Raw genomic sequence first — 17,615 nt, forward strand, 5'->3', positions numbered from 1 at the left:
TTTTCTACATCCCTTACAGAAACAGAAGGCACAACAGTCTTGTAGTCTGTATTTGGTTTGTATATTCTCGGTGTTGGGCCACACAGTGTTTAAGGTTAAATCCATTCCTCACCGAGTCTGAGACTTTGTGCATATTTTGCGAAATAGTTGCCCATGCCTCGGGGGTAACCTGTCTGTCGTCGCTGTCTGTTGTCCACACCATCTGTAGTGGGTGGCATGGCGTCAAAAGGGGGTTAGCACGAGGGACATCTCTTAGACATTCTAATGGCGGTGTATGGGGTAGTCACTAGCACTGTTTGACATTAGTTATGGCATTGGCAATTTAGGGATAAATGTCGGACCCATTAGATACAATTGGGAAAGCTTGATCCAACCACATCACATCCTATTGTATGTTCATCCACTTTACGGGCTGTATGAGGTCAACACACTAGGAAGTGCCTTCCTCCCTTCAATACCCACCATCCCTGTAATTTACTTATAAGGGGCATGCAGTGTGGTATGAGGGTTGGGGGTCAGACGAGAAGCTTCAACAGCAGGGTTGAGGTCAATTTATTTTAGCTCTGTCAATACAGGGAATCAATTGGAAATTCAGACCAGACCCTGGTGTAGAGTAGTTTCCATCAGACACAAAGCAAAGAGAGGAGTCACTCACCAGCCTTCTGGACCTGCAGCTCTCTCTTGGCCTGCTCCAGGATGGACTTGATGGCCTCGTCTGACCCACTCTCCGGAGTACGGATCCGCGTGGTGATGTTACCTAGGTATGGGCAACAACGGTCAGGGGTCAATGGACTGTACCAAAGGGAGGGACGGCGGGAAGCAATGGGGGTGATAGAAAGTTGGGGTAATTAATAAATGTTGACTACAATATGTCACAGGTGCACAGTCATAACATACCCTAAATATAGCTGAATGTTTTGAGTTTGAGAAAAGTGCTACTTTTCCTATAAAAATCCAGTAAAACAGTAAATTCAGACAAGCTGTGAGACGGTGAAGTTTGAGTCTACCCACTGTCTCCTGTCTAAAAGGAACCCAAGGAGACGTTGTTCCTAGCCTTCTCCTTCATTGCGTTCTGACAAACCGCCACGGCCCCCCTGGACTGCAGTACTCCCCATGGGTCTCCCTTTACAACACAGCTCAATCCTGTTAACACAAGTGGCCAAGTCTACACATGTTCCTCATGAGCGCTGAACAGAACAGAACACTTCCAGCAGCCAGCCAGCTACTCTCTCTCCGCAACAATGGGAACCAGACTTTGGACAAGCTCCATAAGAAACATAAGACCTGGTGTTGTGGACGGGCTTCAGAAGGGAAGGCTAATTGCTGTTTGGAGTTAAACATTGAGGGGCCAGACTAATGCGGCTCCCAACTTTCGGCTTCCTCTCCTCTCTCTCTCATTTGTCCTGAGTGAGTGGTCGGAGTAATTGGGCAAGGTCGTGCTCGCTCATGTGTGTGAGTGAGGCGGGGAGCAGCTGTCTACATGGGGGGTGAACTGCAAGTAATTCATGACAAAAAAGGGGTCTGACCCGGGAAAGGGCAGGTGACTCTGTAAGCGCTCCCCCCGGAGTGGAGACATGGTGGCCTACCAGTGACACCAGTAAGACCCAGCACTCTCACTCATACACAGACACACACTCGCACAGTCATGGTGGTGTTTGGTCACAGCTGCCGGGTCATGGGGACGTGATGTAACCTCTGTTTCACAGTTTTGTTGAGGCCACCACCGCCTGTAAAAATAAAAAGGTTTGAAAATGTTTGTGTTTGCGGCCTACCGAAGTGCCAAACAGCATGTAAGCACCACACCCTTGGCCATTTTCATAAGGCATGAAACACTGCATGGGTTTGGGGAAAGTACATAGTACAGCATATAAAGGAGCTTTTTAAAGGCTAAATGATATGTATGAGGTTTGCCCTGATGTCAGACTGGGAGAGAGATTGCGCAGGCTGGTTGGGACTACGACGCACCCTATGGGTTGAAAGGGTGCCTTTATAAACCCCTCCTCGTTTGCCTTATCCTGCCCCTGGTTTTTCGCCTGAGGTAGAAGTTGCCCTTAACCACCGATCTAGGACCAGATAAAAAACAACCCTTAACGAGGAAGAAACATATCTGACCCTGTATCAGCCTTATCCCTGTATTTTGAACCAGACTCCAGGCCAGAAGTGGTAGAGTGACTTTGACAATGGCTAACTGACACAACAAATTGGACAACATAAAAGCCGACCAAAACACTAAACCAACCACGATAGGGAAGGCAAAGAACAGACCTGCCCTCGAGGAGCCTTCGGAGCCGGTTCTTCGCTTCGGAACCTCCTGAAACACTCTGTTCAGGTTCTGGCCTGGGTTCTCTGTTGGAAAACAAGCGGCGACAGATAAGGTAAGTGTCAGACCACTGGACTGCCACATGGATGAGGGGAGACACTGACCTAGGCACAGGTCTAGGATCAGCTTACACTCCCCAAATTCAAACCTTAAACATTAGGCGGGAAAACTCAAAACGGACACCAGATCAGTGTCTAGGAGCAGTTTTATTCTACACAAATGGATATAGTGGTAGTAGTCAGGGCATTTGCTATATAGAGCTATAGATCTACAGTTACTAGACCACCTGATCACCACAACATCTAGACATCTGAGCAAAAACCCTAACATTTGGGCAAAATCAATTCAACTTATTTAACATGGACGAAACCCATAAGTGATATACTAAAGGAGACAAATCTAACTAGAAGCCATATGGTTCAGTATGTAATTGAGCTCTGCTACCCGACCCGAGCCCGACGGGCCCCGACATTATACATTGGGTTAGAGCCGGCTAGGGCCTGTTTTTTCATCATCACCAAATTGATTACTAACATTTTGAAGCTAAGCCATTTGCTTGTGCTGCGCAGTACTGTCATATCTTACTAAGATCATGGCATCAGAAGTGCTTCAACCTCGTCAAATATAAGACCAGAGCATTGTCTGATTCGACAGAAGAGAGAGATTATTTCACTGAAAATAATAATGTTCCTTGAGTTGTTGTAGTTTAGAGTGACGAAAAGTTGCTAGCAAACTGCTCTCTCATGCCTTGTCATTGAGCAGAGAAGTCCCAAAGGAGCAGTCGCTATGGTTACTCACATGCAGAGTCATGAACAGAGTGCATGCAGCGCTGTGAGGGAGCGGGGAACAGCAAAATGCATCATACCGGCTTTATTTCAAATCAAATCGTATTTGTCACATACACGTGTTAAACAGATGTTATTGCGGGTGTTGCGAAATGCTTGAGTTTGTAGCTCCAACAGTGCAGTAATATCTAACAATACACACAATCTAAAGTAAAGGAATGGAATTAAGAATATATAAATATGTAGACGAGCAATGTCAGAGTGGCATAGACTAAGATACAGTAGAATAGGATAGAATACAGTATATACATTTGAGATGAGTAATGCAAAATATGTAAACATTATTAAAGTGACTAGTGTTCCATTGGCCAGTGATTTCAAGTCTATGTATATAGGGCAGAAGCTTCTAATGTGCTAGTGATGGCTATTTAAGATGGTCTTGAGATAGAAGCTGTTTATCAGTCTCTGGGTCCCAGCTTTGATGCACCTGTATTTCTTTATTTTGAAAGTTATATATCTTAACTTGTTATTCTAACTTCCGCAACGCATATAAAGCCATCCCCCGTTCTCCTTTTGGAAAATCTGACCACGACTCCATTTTGTTGCTCCCAGTCTATAGACAGAAACTAAAACAGGAAGCGCCCGTGCTCAGGTCTGTTCAATGCTGGTCCGACCAATCGTATTCCACGCTTGAAGATTGCTTCGATCACGTGGACTGGGATATGTTCCGCATAGCATCGGACAATAACATTGATGAATACGCTGATTCGGTGGGCGAGTTTATTAGCAAGTGCATCGGTGATGTTGTACCCACAGCGTCTATTAAAACATTCCCCAACCAGAAACCGTGGATTGATGGCAGCATTCGCGCAAAACTGAAAGCGCGAACCACTGCTTTTAAATCAGGGCAAGGCGACCGGAAACATGACCGAATACAAACAGTGTAGCTATTCCCTCCGCAAGGCAATCAAACAAGCTAAGCTTCAGTATAGAGACAAAGTAGAGTCGCAATTCAACGGCTCAGACACAAGAGGTGTGGCAACCAGCACCGTCGCAGACCATGATGTCTTGCTCCCAGACAAACTAAACAACTTCTTTGCTCGCTTTGAGGACAATACAGTGCCACTGACACGGCCCGCTACCAAAACCTGCGGGCTCTCCTTCACTGCAGCCAACGTGAGTAAAACATTTAAACGTGTTAACCCTCGCAAGGCAGACGGCATCCCCGGCCGCGTCCTCAGAGCATGTGCAGACCAGCTGGCTGGTGTGTTTACGGACATATTCAATCAATCCTTATCCCAGTCTGCTGTTCCCACATGCTTCAAAAGGGCCACCATTGTTCCTGTTCCCAAGAAAGCTAAGGTAATTGAGCTAAATGACTATCGCCCCGTAGCATTCACTTCCGACATCATGAAGTGCTTTGAGAGACTAGTCAAGGACCATATCACCTCCACCCTACCTGACACCCTAGACCCACTCCAATTTGCTTACCGCCCCAATAGGTCCACAGACGACACAATCGCAATCACACTGCACACTGCCCTAACCCATCTGGACAAGAGGAATACCTATGTAAGAATTCTGTTCATCGACTACAGCTCAGCATTTAACACCATAGTACCCTCCAAACTCGTCATTAAGCTCGAGACCCTGGGTCTCGACCCCGCCCTGTGCAACTGGGTCCTGGACTTCCTGACTGGCCGCCCCCAGGTGGTGGGGGTAGGTAACAACATGTCAACCCCGCTGATCCTCAACACTGGGGCCCCACAAGGGTGCGTTCTCAGCCCTCTCCTGTACTCCCTGTTCAACTATGACTGGGTGGCCATGCACGCCTCCAACTCAATCATCAAGTTTGCAGATGACACTATAGTAGTGGACTTGATTACCATCAACGACGAGACGGCCTACAGGGAGGAGGTGAGGGCCCTCGGAGTGTGGCGTCAGGAAAATATCCTCACACTCAATGTCAACAAAACAAAGGAGATGATCCTGGACTTCATATCGACGGGACAGTAGTAGAGAAGGTGGAAAGTTTTAAGTTCCTCGGCATACACATCACAGACAAACTGAAATGGTCCACCCACACAGACAGCGTGGTGAAGAAGGTGCAGCAGCGCCTCTTCAACCTCAGGAGGCTGAAGAAATTCGGCTTGTCATCAAAAACACTCACAAACTTTTACAGATGCACAATAGAGAGCATCCTGTCGGGCTGTATCACCGCCTGGTATGGCAACTGCTCCGCCCACAACCGTAAGGCTCTTCAGAGGGTAGTGAGGTCTGCATAACGCATCACCGGGGGAAAACTATCTGCCCTTCAGGACACCTACACCACCCGATGTCACAGGAAGGCCAAAAAGATCATCAAGGACAACAACCACCCGAGCCACTGCCTGTTCACCCTGCTATCATCCAGAAGGCGAGGTCAGTACAGGTGCATCAAAGCGGGGACCGAGAGACTGAAAAACAGCTTCTATCTCAAGGCCATCAGACTGTTAAACAGCCATCACTAACATTGAGTGGCTGCTACCAACATACTGACTCATCTCTAGCCACTTTAATAATGAACAAATGTATGTAATAATGTATCACTAGCCACTTTAAACAATGCCACTTTTATAATGTTTACATACCCTACATTACTCTTCTCATATGTATATACTGTACTCTATACCATCCACTGCATCTTGCCTATACCGTTCGGCCATCGCTCATTCATATATTTTTATGTACATATTCTTATTCATTCCTTTACACTTGTGTGTATAAGGTAGTTGTGAAATTGTTAGGTTAGATTACTTAGATATTAATATTAAGTAGATATTACTTAGATATATAGTTAGATATTACTGCATGGTTGGAACTAGAAGCACAAGCATTTCGCTACACTCGCATTAACATCTGCTAACCATGTGTATGTGACAAATAACATTTGATTTGATTTGAAATGCCAAAAGATAGTTTTTGGGTGGAGTTTTCCTTTAAATTTGGCAGAAGCAATTGGGCATGGGTGGGGTAGGGCCTGAACATTGCATATAGGGCTTGGGCTTAAAATTCATGCCCGTGCATGGCTCTGTATGTTACAATGCTTGTAAAAACACATTGGCCAGAGTAATACGCACAGTAGAAGGCAACAGTCAACTATTGTCAAACAGCCAGAAACAAAGAAAGTGGATGTAAGACCACTCCACACAGTCTTAAACCACCCTCTGAGAACCCTTGAGTCAATCCAAATGTTCTACCATTCAAACCACATATCAAACTTTTCACATATACAAGAAGGGACATTCATGGGGATTTGGGCTCACTAAAACGTGAGTTGTGGGTTCAGTTATTGAAAACATAAATGATTGAAACAGAACTAGTAGCTAGGGCACATAAGAACCACATTACATTTCTCCCCAACATGATTCTATTAAACTTCTGTTAAACTTCTCCCCTGGGCAGACAGGTTTGGGGCTTGCTGCCAGACCAATTCCTTGAAATCTGTCCAAACAAGCACAATAGACAAGAGTGCAGAGCTACAGTGTGCACATTCATCTACACTCACTACTCTGCTTTAACACAGAGGAGAACTGAAGCTCAAACGTTTACATCATCCCTGCCCTGACTGCCAAGTGTGCCCTTGCTGTGAAATGTGGAGAAACCAGACTGCGGACGCATTTCCTAAACTGCATGTCTCGCCTCGCTCTCGTCCCAAGCTTCTTGCCGACCGCAGCAGCTCTCGTCTTGCCTTGTGACGCTACTGACTGAGCACCAAGCTCCAAACTTATCAGTTCCTCACTCAGAGACAGAGAAAGAGCAGAGAGAGACAGACACAGCGAAAGAGTGGGATGGATATGAAGAGGGGGATAGAGATATTTAGAGAGGGAGAGAGATTGTGGTGGAGGGGGGAAGAAAGAGAAAGCAAAGAGGAGAAATAGGAAGTCATTTAATAGGAACACAATGTATGCGTTTTATAATCCGTCTCAAATTCGACATAATTGCTTGTAAAAGTGTCTGCATTAGTTATCAGCAGTTTGGGGTGAAGAATGAGGACTTTGCAGCAGGGGGGTGCAGCTTCAGTCTTTAATTGACCTCAACACACACACACACACACACACACACACACACACACACACACACACACACACACACACACACACACACACACCTGTCCAGACTTGCATGTTATTGACTGCCGTTTGAGCACTGATGTGCCCATTCAGACAGATCAGGAAAATTTCCCCCTGTAATCTGATGGGATCAACTTGCCTCCCACTTACTGACTCAACAGTACAGGCTGCGTTCCCCAGCAGCACACAGCAATGTGCCATTTAAGACGGTTACAAAATCAATAGGAAAAGGCAGTGGACCAACAGCGATAAGTGCTGGAGACCTGAGTGGCGCATGCGAAGATGACATTTTGATAGACCCACTTCTAAATGCTCCCTCCCTCTAACGGGTGTGATTCGTGGGAAGGTTGCTACAATGACAGACGACAGGCGATAACGACAGGAAAGGGAACATGTCTGCAAGGTTAATCTGGACGTCTTAGCAGGCGACATGACTGGTGACAATGATAAGGATCGCTGTCCATTCATCAGGGCCCGGGCTATGGCTACACTGCTGAAGGGTGGGGTTGGACGTCTGTTGTTAAAGAGACAGTGCTATCAACAGTTACCAAAAATGCAATGGTTTGTCAAGTCAAAGGTTTAAGGTTAGAGCCATGCTCTGACTGAGGGTCAAACATTGAACATGGACCTGCTGAAGTTTGTCTTTTGTTAATCTGAATCGAGTGTCTGACAAAATTCAATGTACCATTCAGCACCCCTTTTCCTATTGAGTTGTGTACAGAGTTTTGTGGGAGAGCATAGCAGGACCGCACTGAAGCTACTGTAACACAGAAACAGAACACCAGCCTGAACCTGAGGCCTTTCTACTATACGCTTCAGAAATACAGCTGTCAAATTTTTCACCTGGAACTGTGTGATGTGTGGAACTGTGTGATGCAAAGCATCTGGAGGCAGAGACATCAATAAAATATGTATGTATATGTGACGCGCTCAGCTAAGTGTGCATGTGAGAAAACAGTGATACAAGCTCAGATAGGTCTATGTACTGTACGTTTCTGTATGTCTGGGTGAGAGCAGTTAATGTGTCCTGTGTGAAGACATTTCTGTCAGTCTCACCTCTCTGCCTCCCCTGGATGCTGCGCAGTGCCAAGATGTTCTGCTCGTCAGATAGGAACTGCCTCATCTTGTGGAAGGGCTCCTTGCCCCTGATGGTCAGCTTGCTCCAGGGCTTGGGCCTAGCCAGTATCTCACTGACCGAGCCCTGGGACAACCCCAGCACGTAGTGGCCGAAGATCCTCTGCCCAATGTTGTGCTTGATCAGCTGCTCCTTGACCTGACGCGCTATCTCAGATGTGTCCATGTCTTCACCTTCCGAGACACTCCCTGCACCCTCTGACTGGCTGGGCGAGGGGGCTAGGCCATTAACGTCTGGGCTGCCCGCTGACGGATGCTGGGATTGCGACTGCAATGACTGATGGGGTGGCAGAGGGCTGGCTGAGAGGGAATTAGGGGTTGGGTAGTGGGCAGGGGAGAAGAGCAGGGCCTGGCCAGACACTGAGTCCTGCAGGGCTTTGGAGTAGAAGGTCTGCATGAGCTGGCGCTGCAGCAGGGAATTAAGCGACACTTTGCCCGCCAGGGGGAAAGCGGTGCCTGCCGACGCCAGCGAGGAGGGGCTGAAGAAGTCCTGCCCGCCCAGCCCGCCGCCCGTGGGCGAGAAGTGGTGCGTGCCATTGGCGGTGGTGACAGGGGTGGTGTCGGAGGAACCACCTGAGCCAGTGCGCAGGAGGAGTTGAGAGGAGGGAGGGGGAGGGGAGCCCTGCAAGTTGGTGCCCATGGGCGTGGCAGGAAGACGCTGTTGACCCTCTGGTGAGTCTTTGACCTTTCGCTCCCTCACACCTGTGAGACCAGACAAAACATGACACAGATCAATACATAAAAATATCTAGACAAAACACCATCTAACTACAAGTACACAAGTTTCATCACACCCATTAGTGAGAGATGTTGGGGGTACAGTGAACTACAGTTGAGTAGCATAACCTTAGAGTGGAGATGCACTGATGCATTGTGCGAATTTGCCAGTAGGGCTTCTGGCTGTGGAGAGGGACACTGAACAGTAGTGAAGGGAAGCGTCTGGCAGGCATGTCACAGGATATGGACACAGGCAGAGAGCTGCCTAGGTTACCTGCTGTGTGGTGTATGCCCTGCCTAACCTTCTTGCCCCTGCCCCTGCATATCACCATCTCCAGGCCACCATTCACTCAAGGTAGCTTTGGGATGCCCTTATTTCAGGGTGGATTAACATCAGTGGTGTGTGTGTGCCTGTGGTGTATGCATCAGAGTGCGGGAACAGTAGCAAAACTTACACATGTACTATACAGCAATGATAAACAATGGCAGCCAAGCAATATTTGCTCTTTATACATACTTTTCCTTGTGAGATTTGATTAATGTTAGGTATAGCCATAGGCTCAACACCATTGCAAAAGAGGCCATAGTATACAGATCATCAGGCATACAAAATTGAGTTATCATAAAACTGATAACACTGTATACATGTACAATCATTAACATTTATTAATCGGAAATTACATTGGGAAGTAACTAAGTAGAACGCCCGTCCAACCTGTAGCCAAACAGCGCCTTTGGTTTCACATCAACATGATCCGGTTGGACAGCGAGGGGTCCCATTAGGAATACAAATGAAAAGCTTAATTTTCGAGGACAGGGGAGGGAGGGGGGAGACCCGAAGCCAAATGGGATGACATTTCCGGAGCGACCAAGTGCACTGAGTGATAAAGGGCATACTGGGAGGAGAGACTAACGGGGCTTCATTAGCATACTGGATCACTCCATGTCCTCCAGCCTCTGACCTCCCTTGGCCCCCCTCTCCTTCTCGCCTAGGGTGGGCTGCACTGTGCCCCTCCACTACACAACTGCAAACTGTGTGGGCGCAGATGCGCTACCAAAAAAGCCGTGGAAAGTAAAAAAAATACGGACCTTAACCCGTAAAGATGAGATGTAGCCTCCAAACACTAGCCGTGGTCAGTACCTGTTTGTGTAGTTACAGCCCCTAGCCTGTGGTGTGGTTAGGTTATTTTTTGGAGAGGTCATATTGTTGAGTTTTGGGTAGAATCTACTTTAGGGAGACATTTTTAAACTTAGAACAGAAAGCTAAAGCTCTCTGAAGTAGAAGACACTTATTGTTCTTCAACTGGAAAAAAGGCAGACTGAACACCAGTAGGTGTTAGACTAGGACCAAAAGGTTGATATGATACACCAAGTCTCCAATCTTTTCATCCCCAGAGTCTGAGTAGAACTTCAGGTAGCAGATGTAAAGTCTAGGACTTTAGATAAATGGAGATATAACAAGAAACCTCAAGCAGTGATCCTTTGAAATGTAGCACAGAGAATGTTACACTACCTCTCAAATCGCCGTGCTTAAAGGGCTGATTCTCTGAATGAGATAAATCGAGGATCCAGACAAGACGAGGGCCGCTCTGAGAAAGCAGCAGCACTTCAGTCTTAATGGTGTGAGCTGACTGTCAGCTTCGAACACTTCAATTCAACTCCATTATACATTTACGGGGCCTGAATGTTTTTTATTTGTATCAAATGCGGTAGCATGCCAATGGAAACAGTTGACACATTGTTTAGGAGTGTGTCTATATTTGTAGAAAAGAAAATGCTCCTTGAGATATAACATTCTTTCCTTTGAGTCGAACAGTCTCTTCTTCTGCTGGCCGAGATAGCTGGAGCTGCTTCCTGTTTGACTAATTTACTTCCTGTCTATAACCCCTCTAGGCGACTGACAGAGTAAAGAAACAAAAGGACTGTGTGTCCTTTTAAGTTGGAAGCACCCTGGCACACACACAGAGGCCAGGCCCATGCTCTGATGAAGGCTAATGGTGAGGGACTTATACTCCATATTACATTCTGGTCTGAGGTAACTTCCGCTCAGACAATGTTTACATTTTGAAAAAGCTCTTCATGACAGATATCCTTGAGTCTCAGGATTCTAGATATGGAGACAGACGAAAAGCCATTAAGTTTGTGAGAGTGTATGACTGTGCGTCTATGGGTCTGTGTAAGGCAGCTGAATGTGGGGTATGCGATTGAAAGAGCTGGCATGTTGTGACAAGAGAAGGCGATAAGGGCTCAGAGATCAATGGTGGAATGCTAGGGCTCTGTGCATCACTGAATTAGGCTCAATGAGTTCAACCAAACATCAGCCCCCTCTTTGGAAACAACCCTATCAGTGCTTACGAAGCCTGTTCAGTTCCAGCCCATGAATAAGACCTTGACAGGGGGCAGTTCACACCAGGAGTTGACCGTGTGGTCGTGTCTACATGCATATCACCAAAAAATTCTGCCGATAACAGATTGGCTGCTTTGATACTGGTTAAAGTTGATATCAAACACAGTTTTTCCCCCTCTGACATCAATGCACGCACAATAGAACAACAGAGTATGTACTACGACTGCTTTCTACCATGACGTTGGCGCTCCTCTTCTCCGTTTAATAAACAAAACAAAAACGCCTGTGGGCAGACATCTATTTCCCCTAATGCGGATCTCAGCTTTAAGGTCATTTAAACAAATAAACATGGTGAAAACTAATGTTCAACTTGGTCAGTTGGCAAGTTCAAGATGGCAAACAAACACTGCGTAGTCCATAGCAGATGTCTGATTGATAAGTCACCTTAATAAATAATGTGTGCGTGTGTGCGTACATGTGTCTAGTTATGTGTGTGTGTGTGTATGTGTGAGTGAGAGCGCTTGAAGGACTCACCACTCGGCTCACTGTTGTTTAGGCGCAGGGAGGAGCTCTCAGACTGCAGGCCTCGACTCTTCAACAACATCTCCAGAGGCTTCTTAGAGTCCTGACACAGACATACGAAATTGTTAAACCTTGATTGATAAGATACATTGTCTAAATATTGTTCCAATAAAACTCAAATGCAATATTCAGCCTCCTTACCTGTGCTGAGGAGAAGTTTGAAGAGCCAAACTCCATGGACTTTAGGATACTGTGAAGTAAACAAGGAGAAATGGACCACTTTATTACTGCACCCACTGCAAAAAGGAGATCACAAATACACACAGCACCACAGGACTGACATTTATCTGCTATCAGCCCGCACAGAACATCTACATCAGCGACAGGCAGTCCTTCACTCTGCTCCGACCATCAAAATCTGATAATGCAATGAAATCCTTAGAGCCAATCACAGTAATTAAAATGGGTTATTCAATCATGTGCTGGGTGCCAATTGGATTTCAGGCGATATTATCTATAAAGGAAAAAGCGTCTATGAAAAGGTTGGGAGGCAAATAAAGACACTTTGGTCTATTAGGAGAGGAATGCTTCCCTTTGGGACCACAGACGGGCTATCAATACACATTCACACAAATAGCTCTTTGGCTGACCATCATAGTGGCGCTGAAAACTCTCACAAACAGAGCCATTCACTGATACTACCTTTAGGACTTCTTCCAATTGGGAATATTATGCCTGAAAATCCAGTTACCAAATTAATGTTCAGACGGCCCCTGCCGTCCAGACGAGTGAAGATTGTTAAATCCTGGCAAGAAACCACCCGAGTAGCCTAAACATGGGCAGTGCCGTCCAATTATCTTGTCTGCAAATCTTAACTTAGTTAGCCTTCTTGTTCCTGACTTGGACGGAGATAACATGCAGCACAACACCAAAAAAACTGAAGCCACTGTTCACCGTCATCTTGGGATCCCATACCAGAAATGCTAGAGCTAAAACAACCCAACGTCAAAGAAAACTGAATATGGTGCAATAAAGGTCATGACATGTGTGTTGTTAATGAGTAAAGATTCAAAATTACATTTATCATAACAGATTTCCTTGGTTTATTCAACCTTTTTATAAAAACAATTTATCGAGCTACAGTACAAAACATATTTGACAACTGCAATCAATGGTTTCGAAAGAATGTCCTTTAGAGTAGCTATACTTAAAGGTGCAATATGCAGAAATCTTTCCGCCATTTCCGGGTTGCAAAAATGATAATAGTTCTCCTAATTTCAGTTTGTGACAAAAAAGCTTTCCAGGGAAAAAACTAAACTTAAGAACGGGAAGCATAGAAATAGCGCACATAAACGAGATCTACTGCTTCTTAGACTTGCTTTTAATGAGAATGACAGATCTATAACTCACATGTATATGTGAATTTGGTCAGGTCGCCCAAAAAGTTATATATTGCAGCTTTAAAAGAAGCTAAAAGATTAGAAGAGCATGACACTAAACCCACATTTGGGGAGAAAGCATCCAAGTACATACCCCTTTAATGAGTGTACAGCACAGCCATTTTTGCTTCCCATCTCCAGACCCCAAACATTCTGATCAGATAAGAAAGCAGTGGCAAACAGAGGTTGAACGCAAAGTCCTACTGTCCAATCAAACTAGCTTTTCTGATAGGCACTACCAGTGCTTAGCCAATAATACTCAGACTCAGCGAGTCCACATTCAAGGGCTAAATCTAAAGGTTAATGATAGTCTTGAGGGTGGTTTGGCAGGGTGTCCGAATCGCACATACTTGCACTCGGTGGCATCACAAGTTTAGGCTTGGAGGCAGGAATTAATTTGACCTGGTTAATGTGTATGGTTTTTTGAACTGACGCCTGTGGCTGAGGGGAGGGAAGGCAGACTGAGGGGGAAAGTGAATTACCTGAGCTCTTTCTTGATGGCTTCGTAGTCTGCCTGCTCTCGCAGTTTCTCCTCCAGTTGCTGTGTGGAAAGAGAGACACTTAGTTACTCTCTTAAGATGGGGCACTAAAGGAGTGCTTAAGCAAGTGTACACTTGGGGAGTGCACTCTTGGGAGGACAGAGCGTAAAAGTAAGTGTATAATCAAGTGGGCTCAGTGCGTGGGGAAAGAGCACACTTTAGCTATTTCAAGGCATGGGAAAATTAAGGAAAGTATACACTTAGAGACAACTCTGTATAAATAGGGGTGGTTTTACAGTTATCGCAATGAGGACCAATGAATTGGGAAGGAAATATTTGGAGAGTCACAGTATAGAATGTTTTCTTAAGGAGTCCCAGTGCATTAGCATGTGTACATTTGAGATGGCTCAGTGCATTGAGAAGAGTTCATAATAATTCTGCTCCTTTCTCTTTTGTGCAATCTTTACACATTACCATGTAGCTACACCAAATCACGACAACTTCCGATAGAGAAGCACTTCAGTCTCTGTGCATAAAGCTCACTGGATATGACATGTCTGTTCAGTCGTCACAGATACAAAGACATGTCAGTCAAGTCCTAAATGCACAGCCGTATGAGAGGTGCCCCGCAGAGTTCAGTAAAACCACTGTTATGTTTATGGATAGAGGGTTCAGGTCTACGCATTAGTCAACTGAAACATGTCCTGACATGTTTCAGTTGTAAAATACTGTTTTTCTCAGTTAAAGCTGAAAGGTAGTGCTTACAGTAGGAGTCAAGAACTAAAACCACCAATTGTTTGTACAATATATAACTGCATTACCTGGAGGCACACTGATGCACTATAAACTACTATTGACAACTTCCACTTATTTTTACATGGCACACACATTCAGATGAATACACAGTAGTTAGGCCTACTCTTCCTAACTGACCCCTAAACTCATGTTATGAAATTGACCAGAGGCCTTGTTGATGACCAGACTAGCCTACCTACGGAGAAGCTGTGACTATCGAAGATGACGAGGTGCCCAATGAAGAGCTCCGTGGCCTGTCTGTCTATACCCCCCTGCCTGGCTGTACCATCTATGCTCCCTCCTCTCAAGACATTACATTTCTGAACTGCCTATCATCTAAAGCTGTGGAAGACCATCGCCCAAGAACTGCCAGATCCTTACTTTTATTTTGTTAAGTTGCTTTATGTTTATTTTGCTTTTAAAGAGACTGAGTTTTTACTTGTAATGAAAAGCACTATATGATATCAATGTATTATTAGCGTTACGGCACTGACCAGGGCCCTCATAGCGTTACGGCACTGACCAGGGCCCTCATAGCATTACGGCACTGACCAGGGCCCTCATAGCATTACGGCACTGACCAGGGCCCTCATAGCGTTACGGCACTGACCAGGGCCCTCATAGCGTTACGGCACCGACCAGGGCCCTCATAGTGTTACGGCACTGACCAGGGCCCTCATAGTGTTACGGCACTGACCAGGGCCCTCAGTGTTACTGTGGTGGTGTGACGGGGCTAACCTTGAGTAAGCTCTCCTTGGTACTGAGCTGCTGCTCCAGCTGGCTTATCTGCGAGGCAGAATTCTCCCGGATGTTGGCCAAGCTAGCCTGCAGTCTCTGCACATCCTCGGCTAGCTGCAGCACCTCCCGCTCCTTGGCGCTTAGCTCCACCTCCAGACTGGAGCGCGACAGAACCTCCAGGGCCTGCTCCATGTCAGGGGCCTTTTGGATCTGTGTGGCAAGCTGGAGGGACTTGTTGGCGGACGACAGCTGTTCCCGAAGAGCCTCTGCTTCTCTCTCCGCTTCCTCAGCTCTCTGTGAAGGAGAGAGAGACAAGTTAAGTTTCCCCACTATCCCACCCTTTGCTGTCATGTTGTCTACTGATAACTATAAGATAAATCACTGTAGGTCTCAAGTTTATACACAGCCATTCTTCAAGGCCCAAATCTAAACTTGAGATTTGGTAATATAACCTAAATGTTTGACTAATAAACATTTATTTTGCGTTAAAGTTTGAATTGCACACATGCATCTTTAGTTCCAAAATAGAACAGTGAGTACAGAATTTAGACCCACAGCGATTTCACTTATGGATTTGTATATTCATGCATATCCTCCTGCATCAGATCATGACTGAACCACATCAGAAAACAAGTGGGGGAAGAACACAAGGCATCCTAATGACTCATTACATGTTGAAGGTGCTTAAACATTCAACCTTTAGATATATCAGGAGCTAAAGCCTTCATCTTTATGGAATTATGGAAATGTAACATTTTTCAGGCGGCTAAGTTATTCCAAAAGTTTGGGTAATGAGGGCGCTATTTCATATAATGCCAAATAATTGTTTTGGGTGATTCTATTATAAATTGTAATCAGTGGGCTCCCTTTAATTATGCCGTAGCCAGAGAAAAACCAGGTAAGCAGACGCACAGGAAAACCTTTAGTGAGATTTTACTCCCAAGGGCTAACGTATATTGAAGTGTGATGAAAACAGATACCCACACATTATAAATATTCTTCTAAAGAGTACCATTAACAATGTGCACCATAGAAGAAAAGAAAATCCTCCTCCATTGTCTCTCACGTTAGTATTACACAGCTAAATGTGACCATGATTGGAAGTGATTGTACCATCATTTATAACGTGATGGAATGACACTGCAACTTGCCCAGTCATTGGAAGTGGAGAAAATGAAGTGTCGTCTGGAGAAGGCTGACACCAGTGATTCTCACTCAACACCCCTATCTAAACCCTCTTTGTCGCTTTGCTAGCAGATCTGAGGAGTGTGTGTGTAGTGTGCGTCTGCCTGCGCAGTCAGATGAGACAGGTGATTACAGGAACTAAGTGACAGCGAGGCGCACACGGCGCACACAACACACACACACACACACACACACACACACACACTTCACCTGACAACTAATCACCTCACCAACTGAGCTTATTGATCAACATCAGTGATTGGCTAATTTTCAACTACCTGGTCTCTAGGCTTGGGTGGTATACCCTGGTATGGATGGTTTTTCAATACCGTTGAATATATATATTTTAATATTTTAGGTACTTTTTAAGTACCTGCAGTCAACTTGTGCAATAGGTTAGGACAGGGGTACTCAACTCTTACACTATGAGGTCTGTAGCATGCTGGTTTTCTGTCCTACCTGATAATTAATTGCACACACACCTGGTGTCCCAGGTCTAAATCAGTCCCTGGTTAGAGGGGAACCATAACAAAAATGCAATGGAACTGGCTTCGAGGTCCAGAGTTGAGTTTGAGGGTGTTAGGAGATAAAGCAGATTGTGTTCTTCATTTCACTTGTCACATTATTTTACATTATGAAGTTTACCGTAGTTCCCCAGAACAGTTTAGCCAGTTAATTGTTTGTTTGTAAAAGAGAAAGAGGAAGTCCGGCTCTGTATTGACAGAGGTCGCATTTTATATGGAAAGTCCATGTTCTTTTGCTTCAATAGAATGATCAGGGACGTGCAACTGTAGTTTTACTTAACAGAAAATACATAAGTGCAACACATTAAGCAAAAAAATTGCTTAATTTCATCAGAAGTGCAACGCTATTTGGCTGGCAGCCACATCAGTAAATGAGCTTACAATGAAAAATGTATTTTTTTCAAAAACTATGCATGTTTCAAACTTCTATCATAGAAAGAATATAGCCAGCTACATTTCCTAATGTTTTGCTTAAAGTTAATCTAAGTAGCTACACATCAGTAAGAGCGCTGTCTGCT

The 17,615-nt window shown here is 45.3% G+C and overlaps 1 protein-coding gene across 4 annotated transcripts in view; it reads right to left on the bottom strand.

Moving 5' to 3' along the window:
* LOC115154268 (homeobox protein cut-like 1) overlaps positions 1-17,615 on the bottom strand; it is a 203,485-nt gene that overhangs the window by 34,797 nt on the left and 151,073 nt on the right. For 3 of the 4 annotated variants that reach the window (XM_029700319.1, XM_029700317.1, XM_029700316.1), the window contains exons 10-17: positions 15,389-15,682; positions 13,859-13,917; positions 12,139-12,187; positions 11,950-12,040; positions 8,274-9,053; positions 2,266-2,346; positions 656-757; positions 113-202 (exon numbers count right to left, since the gene is read on the bottom strand). In XM_029700319.1, the coding sequence (XP_029556179.1) occupies positions 113-202; positions 656-757; positions 2,266-2,346; positions 8,274-9,053; positions 11,950-12,040; positions 12,139-12,187; positions 13,859-13,917; positions 15,389-15,682 (1,546 nt within the window). The remainder of the gene's footprint in view (positions 1-112; positions 203-655; positions 758-2,265; positions 2,347-8,273; positions 9,054-11,949; positions 12,041-12,138; positions 12,188-13,858; positions 13,918-15,388; positions 15,683-17,615) is intronic. The other variant, XM_029700318.1, reaches the window with a different exon arrangement.

Source organism: Salmo trutta, chromosome 19, assembly GCF_901001165.1.
Source record: "Salmo trutta chromosome 19, fSalTru1.1, whole genome shotgun sequence".
In the NCBI taxonomy this organism is placed as follows: domain Eukaryota; kingdom Metazoa; phylum Chordata; class Actinopteri; order Salmoniformes; family Salmonidae; genus Salmo; species Salmo trutta.